We start from the raw sequence: 8,415 nt of genomic DNA, 5'->3' as shown, positions 1-8,415 counted from the left end.
CGTGCTCAGATAGGCGCCGAAAAACAATCCGCAGGTGTGCTTCATGTTCTTCTGGGGTGGTGCTCGCGATAAGCAAGTCATCCAGGTAGGCGTGACAAAACTTGAGGCCCCGTAAAACACCGTCGATAAAACTTTGGAACGTTTGACCCGCGTTGCGAAGGCCGAATGGCATGCGCAGGAATTCGAATAGACCAAAGGGTGTAGTGATAGCAGTCTTGGGGACGTCTTCCGGTGACACAGGTATCTGGTGGTATGCGCGCACGAGATCAATTTTTGAAAAAATTTTGGCCTCATGCAGACCTGCCAGTATGTCGTGAATATGTGGCACGGGGTACCGGTCGGGCGTTGTAACACTGTTCAGCGCTCGATAGTCCCCGCAAGGACGCCAGTCACCCGATGATCGCTTAGAAACCATGTGAAGGGGAGAGGCTCAAGGACTGGAAGAAGGTTGGATGATGCCCAACTTCAACATATGGTCGAATTCCTGTCTTGCCACCACCAGTTTTTCAGGCGGCAATCGACGTGGTCGAGCGTGAAACGGTGGTCCAGTTGTGGTGATGTGGTGAAACACGTCGTGTTTTACTGGGGATCCCACTTGGCGCTGGTGTGTCAGGTCAGAAAATTCGCTGAGTACGGAAGTGCAGCGAAGAGGACCTGCTGGCTTGATCAGCGTAGGGCTGAGCGGCGTATGTCTTGAAGGCTTGCCTTTTACATCGCTTTGTGACACAGGGTCCTGTAGCCTCCGGTTACGCACGTCGACTAACAGTCCAAAGTGGCGCAGAAAATCCGCCCCGAGGATGGCGAATTTCACGTCGGCTAGTATAAAGATACATCGCAGTGTTCTCTGCAGGCCCAGACTGACGGTTAGCGAGCGGTTTCCGTACGTGGCGATGGCCGTGTTGTTGACTGCTTGCAGAGGCGATGTGTTCGGGCGCTTGCGGTCCGCGGGCGATGCTGGGAGTACGCTCACTTCTGCGCCTGTGTCGACGAGGAAGCGGAAGCCGCTGTTGCGGTCGGTTAGGAAAAATACTGATGAGCGACGTTCTTGCATGGCAGAAGCGCTGGTCGCCCTCAGCGCCTGCCCGGGGCGTTTCCCGAGAGCTCGCAGGGTGGTACGCATTTGCGTGCAGCATTGCCGAACTTGCGATGGTACCAACATAGTTTTTGGCGTTTCGTAGGCGATTGCGGAGCACCCCGACTGGTTGACCGTGACGCGGTATGGAGGGCGGCCACGGAATCCACGAGACGCAATATTTCGTTCTTCATCTCTTGAAGCTGTTCATGTGGAGACTGATCGCTTGTGACGGCCGCGACAGATGTGGGAGCTACCGCCACGAGCTTGTCCGCTAACTCGGCCAGTTTGGATAGATCATTCTCATTTGAGGCAGTCATGACCATTCTGACGTTCGGGGGAATTTTCTGTAGAAATATTTCTCGGAGCAGCAGGCTGTCAAGACCGTCCACTTTGCTGCCCAATAATTCCTGCATGTGACGCAGCAGCTGGCTTGGCGTTCTGTCGCCGAGGTTGGCTTCATGAAGAAGCTGTTGTAGCCGTTGGCTTTCGGAGGGCGTGATTCTGCGAATGAGTGTTGCCTTCAACGCCTCGTAAACGTTGTCTGCTGATGGAGAAAGCAACAGGTCTCGAACTTCGCTAGCGGTTGATGGGGGCAGACTGCTCACCACATAATGGTATTTCGTGGAATCTGCTGTGATGCGCCGTGCAGCGAATTGTGATTCTACCTGAATGAACCACAATGCAGGATCCGCAGTCCAAAACGGAGGCAATTTGACGTCGACGCCGGAGAGTGTAGAAATTTCGGTGCCTTGAGGTGTGTCCATAGCCCTTAGCTGCTCGTCCGGGTCACCAATGTTGTGTGGGACGCGAGCGTGGCTGGAAATCAGCAGGTAGAAGCGAGTAGTGCGTCCCTGAAGAACAAGGAACAACTAACTTTTTTTTTCCTAATCGTACAGCCTCTACGGCTCAGTTGCGCACCCTCGCACCAGTTCCCTTTCCCGCACACAACGCGATAAGATTTCACCGAGCCTAAGATGGGAAAGGGTGTCTGGCTGCTGCTGTGCGACCGTGAGGCCGCCACAATACTTTTCTTTCTGAAAGAAGTACTTCGCATTCTGCCTGTCATAGTATCATAAGCATTTTATCCCCAATATCAGAAAAGAAACCTTCATTACAACTGAAAATTCACGCTTTCAATATATGTAAAAATATTCTCTAAACATATCGAAAATACCAATAACACGGTTAATAAATTATGCATATATCGTGTTTTTCAAAGCCACATAACTATAGAATATGCATAACACAGGTTACACGTTTAAGTGAACCGGTGAGCCGTTCAAATGAACCGGTTCATTTCAGTGAGCGAAGCCGTTCCGAGCCGCTCACTGAAGTGAGCCGTTTTGCCCATCTCTAGTGTTCACCTTAATCGCGGGTATTGTGCTGTGAAGCATAAAAAGGTCATAAGCAATGACGTGAGGCACTGGTGAGATTAGAACTCACCATCTCCTGTTTACTAGGAAGGCGCTATAACCAACTAAGCCACTGCGCCGTGCATTACCCGCCTTTTGCGCATTCACCTCAATCGCAGGTATTGTCCTGTGAACCATAAAAAGGTCAAAAGCAATGACGTGAGGCACTGGTGAGATTATAACTGACGATCTCCTGTTTACTATAAAGGCGCTATAACCAACTAAGCCACTGCGCTTTTTTTCTTTATTGCCGAAATAACACGTTACAGGGAATAAAACGTGGCAGCCAGACTTTGGCTACTGCGGGGTTAAAATCTTTTTATGCATGCCAACACATCAAATAAAGAGATCTAGTCTGGTGGATCGGCTAGAGCGCGATACATATCTCGCACACGCACAACACTTTCAATAAAATGTTCGCGAACAGAGCGTACATTTTTATCAGCATGCCGATATTCCATTCTAGTTTTGCACAAGGCATGGAGTCCTAGGACCATGATTAAATCGTACGGAATATCCTCGGATACGTCTACTGGCAAGAAACGAATGCCATATGGGTCAAGGGGTAGTTGTTTCTTTAAAGTGCGCTGAAGCACATCCCAGTGAAAGATTGGGTCCCAACAATCTAGGAATGCGTGCTCGATCGTTTCTGGTTTCTTGCACAAGGAGCAGTCGGTAGTCCAGGGTACAAAGATGCCTTTATCTTTAAGCCAGGTTTACACAGCGAGTGTGTTCGTGTGCAACTGAAAGAAGAAGGTTTTAACTGATGGTTGTATAGGCATTTTCTTTACTCGTTTGAGCACATCCTGTCCTGGGCCTCCGCGATGTGGGATACGGTACAAGGGCTGTTTATCCAATAGTACTCCTACAGTCCACCGCTCTACTAACTGAGCTATCGACGGAGCTAAACGGTACAAGGGCTCTGGGAGCATGTTTTCCACTAGGTCCTTATAGAGTTTTTTCTTCGTAACATTAAATAAGTACTCTAAAGAAAAACGTGCTTTCAGCAACCTGAACGAGAGAACCACCTTGCGTAGGCACCCGGTTACAGAACCGTTAATCATTTCACGCGACGACACAATTAGTTCCGGGAGTAGTCGCCACAGCCTCATTTGCATGACAATGTGCAGGAACTAGTGATTTTGATCCCGTAAATACACAAATCGTGACACAACCTGTCTCAAAAACAAATGAACAAGACCAAGCCCTCCTTTCTTAACAGGGCGAAACAAATTCGTTCGGATAGTCCGCTCCCAAGTGGACGCCCAAATAAAAACAGCAAAAACACGGTGAAGTTTTTGTATGCTAATTCAGGATGCACATAACACATTCATCACATACCAGATTTTAGAAATTAGAAAAATGTTGCGCACAGTGGCCCGTGAAAAAATAGACAATTGCCTGCCTTGCCACGCAGTAGACTTTTCTTTCGTGAATTGCGCCTGCTCAGATCAGTACGCATCGGGCTCACGATAGGATTCAAGTGGCACGCCTAGGTAACGCGTTGGAATTGTCGACCAATGTAACCGAGAGAAATGCTCTGGCGTGACATTCCAGTCGCCATGCCAAAACCCGTAACTCTTATCCCAGTTTATGTGGGCACCGGTGCAGTCACAAAAGTCACAAACGATATTAGTGACTTGTTTGATGCTCTCACTGTCCGAGCAGAATACGGCTACATCATCTGCGTAAGCCAAAATTTTGACGTGTGCTGTCTGCAGCCTGAAGCCCGTAATAGCTTCACTGTGGTCAATGGCCAAACAGAGCGATTCGAGATAAAGTGCGAACAGCAAAGGTGACAAAGGGCATCCTTGCCTCACTGAGGAGCGAACGTTCACGCTCTCCGTAAGGTCCCCGTTGACAATAATACGCGTGGTGCAGTCCGTGTACGCCATTCTTACGCCTTCTAGTATTACATGGCCAACATTTGAGTGTTCTAGAATGCCGAATAAAACCTCGTGCGAGACACGGTCAAAAGATTTTGCCAGGTCGCGCTGCATCAATGCCACGCGTTCGCCTAAAACGTCACAACATTCAAGCACACTTCAGGCTACGTGTATGTTTGTCGCTATGCTGCGGCCTTAAATACCACAAGTCTGATGTGGCCCTACCAGCTTTGTAATAACCCACTGGAGTCTTTTGGCTAATACCTTCATAAGTATTTTATAGTCAACGTTAGTGAGGCTGATCGGACGATAAGAACCCACAGAGAGACGTTTTTCCGGGTCATCACTTTTGGGTATCAAAACGTGTGATCTTCTGAAAGACAGCGGAACTCGCTTGCTGTCATAAGCTTCAGCGAAAACATTAAGCAACAAGGGAGCAACCCTACATTTAAAAGCTTTGTAGAAGGCGGCCCCAAGGCCATCGGGCCCGGGCGCTTTGCCCAGCGTCAAGTCGTCGATTGCATCCTCGACTTCCTGTAGAGTAATCTGCTCTTCCAAACGTGCTTTAACGTCATCGTCCACCTTCGGCATAAACAGTAAAAATCTCTCCCGGAACCCTTCCACACTGTTCCTTTGTTGTCCAAGCAGCTCAGTAAAATGATCAGCTATCACGCGCATGATCACCTTCCTATCCGGACGTCATATCGTTGCCACTAGCTATTCGACTGATTTCTTTCTGGCACGCATATCTCTTTTCATCAGACAACGCCCGCTTCGTTGGTCTTTCACCTACCCACAATTTTTCTGCTCTTGTGCGTATTATCGCGGCCTTGTACTTCTCAGCGTCAATTTGCTCCAGTTGGCTCTTCACGTCTCTCATTTCGTTCTTAAAAACACCAGGCTGGATGTTTTCCATGCAAGTAAAATATTCAAGCTGCTCGCGAAGCTCTCGTTCACTTTGGTTCTGCTTATACTTGAGGGCACTACCTCTTTCGATGGCAGCTATTTTAACTCTTTGCTTAAATTCCTCCCATACGGCCGCTAGATTTGTTGACGGCGCAGCGCGTAGCTTGTCCAGTTCATCCGTCACTACTATAACGAACTTTTCGTCCCTCCAGGAGCTTCACATTAAATTTCCAGAGGTTCCAATTTAAACGTGTTTTCGCCTACTCTCTGCCAAACCCGGCAATAACCAAACAATGGTCGCTAAAAGAAATCGGTTTCACATCGTACGCGGTGCACAACGCAACTAGTTCAGCTGAGACATAGGTTCTATCCCAGCCTTGCATGGCTATCTCGCTGAAAGTGGGTATAAATCGGGCGAGTACCATTGGAAAAAACGTTGCCCACGTCATCTAAACCGTGATCATGTACTATCTCCGATAACAACTAGGCGCTCTTATCACGGATACGGCTCTTTTTGGATCGATCTTCAGCTGCACAAACACAGTTGAAGTCGCCTAGGAGTAATAGCACTTTATCACAGTTTAGGTACGTTTGAAACCTCTAAAAAAATGTGCGATCTCTTTCAACATTCGGTGCATAAGCGCACACAACGCGGTAACTCACACCCGAAAGACTAAAATCCACCACTAAAAGGCGGCCAGATTGGCATGACTCAACCGTTTGTACGCAACTACGAAAGTCGTTGCGTATGAAAACGGCACAACCTCCAGAACTGCCAACAGCATGACAAAAATGTACATTGAAATGCAGGACGAAAAACGGACACCATTCGGTCGGCTACTTCCGGGTTCTCTATTTTAGTCTCCTGAACTGCGACCAAGTCCAAATCGTTTTCGAGCAGTAAGCGGCTTAATTTGCACTGTCGCCTTCTAGCGCTTAGCCCTCGTACACTCAGGGTTGCTACGTGCAAGGTCGCTTCAGTTAAAAGGGCCATGACTGCAAATTATGTTGCCCTTCCGAATGGTGTCCGTTGCGAAGGACAAACCAGAGATGAAACTTATTGCCATATTTTCCTCACAGGATGACACCGCGAAACTAAACCCGGCCAGCGGCCGTAAAGCTGTCGCGTCTGGAGAGCAGCGCAAGCAAAGTGATGCACATTGCACTTTTTGACACTTTTCGACCCACCCCAACCCCACCCCCTATTTACTCGCCATAGGGAACATATCTTACGGAGGCGGATTCACCGCCCGCCGTGGTTCGTCCGGAATGTTAGGTCGCGGTCTAAAAGGGGAGCGCCTCACACCTGGCGTTTTTGTCGCCCGCTCGCCGCCTCCACCGTCGTCCCGCTGTTGCTCACTGTCCACCGTCCTCTCATGCGCCCGCTTCCCGGCCATCGAGCTAGCTCCGTCGCGCGAGGCATCCATGCACTCCTCCACGGATTCAGTCACGCTCACCGGAGGCTGCACATCTGGTGGCGCATCCCGTCCAGTCGATGCAGAGTCAACACCTTTGGCGGGCTCGTGCTGGTCCTTGGAAGTTACGGCGACTTGCTGCTTGTTACGCTCGCCCTCCGGACAAGAGGACGGTGTAGACGGCTGTGCTTCACGGGAGTTTGCCTGAGGCGTCGCCTCTGCCATGTCAGCCTCGTCCATGAGCAGGTCGGTGGTGTCCTGACTGCCCCCAGGCCCCGTCACGATGGCGTACGTTCGCTCACACTGGCCGTCTTCGTGACCGAAGCGCCGACAAACACCACATCGCGGGATGTGGCACTCGCGACGGATATGGCCCGTTCCGCGGCAGCTAAGGCAGCCGGGGAACGTACAACAACCTGCCCCGTACAACAACGAGGTCGAGCTCACCGGACACACTTAGCTGGTGTGGCAAGTCGTCAATTTTTACTCCGGCGTTCAGCTTCAGAGTCACGAGCCTCGTTGTAGGACCCTTTGTCAGTCAATCCCTCGATCCGCCAACGCTCCCCGACAATGTCGGCAACTTTACCGAAAGGCGTGAAGTGCAAGGCGCACGTCCTCGTGAAGCACACTGTGGAGCAACCAGTGCACCTTCATTCGGACGTCCCTGTTGGCCGGGTCGAGGACGATACAGCGCTTGCTTTTAACTTGCAGTTCACTGATGCTGACCAACTTCCTGAGCGCTTCAGCGTCCTTGAAGGTGACCACCCACACATGGCTCATACGGTACGCCCCCAAGGCGACTACCTCGGGGAATACCGAATACTGAGCCAGAGCGTCGCGGAAGTCTTCTACCCTGTAAGGGCTAGCCGTGACGTCCGCGTGCAAAAACACGGTATTTAAAACAAACCGACCTATAGGCAAACTGGGCAGAACAACCTGGTATTCGGTTTCCATTGCAGATAACCTGTTACCGCGGCGAGCTTGGCCGCTATCACCGCTCCGTCAGAGCGCATGAAAAACACGTCCGTTCGCTATCGCGGCCGTAAGTGTACTCCTCAACTAATCCACTGGCGTGGAATACACGCCTTTTCCGCATTCACGTTAACCGCGGGTTTTGTCCTGCGAAGCATTAAAAGGTCAAAAGCAATGACGTGAGGCAATGGTGAGATTAGAACTCACGATCTCCTGTTTACTAGAAAGGCGCTATAACCAGCTAAACCACTGCGCCGGGGTATACCCGCCTTTTGCGCATTCACCTCAAACGCGGGTATTCTCCTTTGAAGCATTAAAAGGTCAAAAGCAATGACGTGAGGCAATGGTGAGATTAGAACTCACGATCTCCTGTTTACTAGAAAGGCGCTATGACCAACTAAGCCACTGTGCCGGGGAATACCCTTTTTTTTCTTTATTGCCGGTTTTTCAACAACACAAAACGTAGCACACATCACAAATGAGACGTCAAAACTAGGTTACAAGAAAGGTTGTTATCGTAATGCACATAATGCCGTCAGTCACGTGGTGACCTGGCGATGTCATTTAAAATTCTTTTAGTGTAACCAAGGGTTCCCACGCTGGCAATCCAGGGGGAAACACATTCTTTTGTTTTTTCTACTTCTATTAAACGAGCCATGCTCTCTCGAAAGTACAGCCTTGCCGGTCTTCTATCTGGTTAACAGTAGAAGCCAGCCATTCGTGAGCGCCATATACTGTGCAGACCAGTC

At 49.9% G+C, this 8,415-nt stretch overlaps 1 protein-coding gene across 1 annotated transcript; it reads right to left on the bottom strand.

The window, feature by feature from the left end:
* Positions 1-430: 430 nt before the first annotated feature.
* LOC119462364 (uncharacterized) lies at positions 431-1,051 on the bottom strand. Its single transcript, XM_037723707.1, has one exon. The coding sequence runs from the start codon at positions 1,049-1,051 to the stop codon at positions 431-433; it is 621 nt and encodes a 206-aa protein (XP_037579635.1).
* Positions 1,052-8,415: the final 7,364 nt, after the last annotated feature.

Source organism: Dermacentor silvarum, chromosome 8 (assembly GCF_013339745.2).
Source record: "Dermacentor silvarum isolate Dsil-2018 chromosome 8, BIME_Dsil_1.4, whole genome shotgun sequence".
Classification (NCBI taxonomy): Eukaryota; Metazoa; Arthropoda; class Arachnida; order Ixodida; family Ixodidae; genus Dermacentor; species Dermacentor silvarum.
This window is presented reverse-complemented; position numbering and strand designations above follow the sequence as displayed.

What these genes read in the sequence shown, in the direction of transcription:
- LOC119462364 (XM_037723707.1), bottom strand. Translation starts at nt 1,051, where the DNA reads ATGCAAGAACGTCGCTCATCAGTATTTTTCCTAACCGACCGCAACAGC.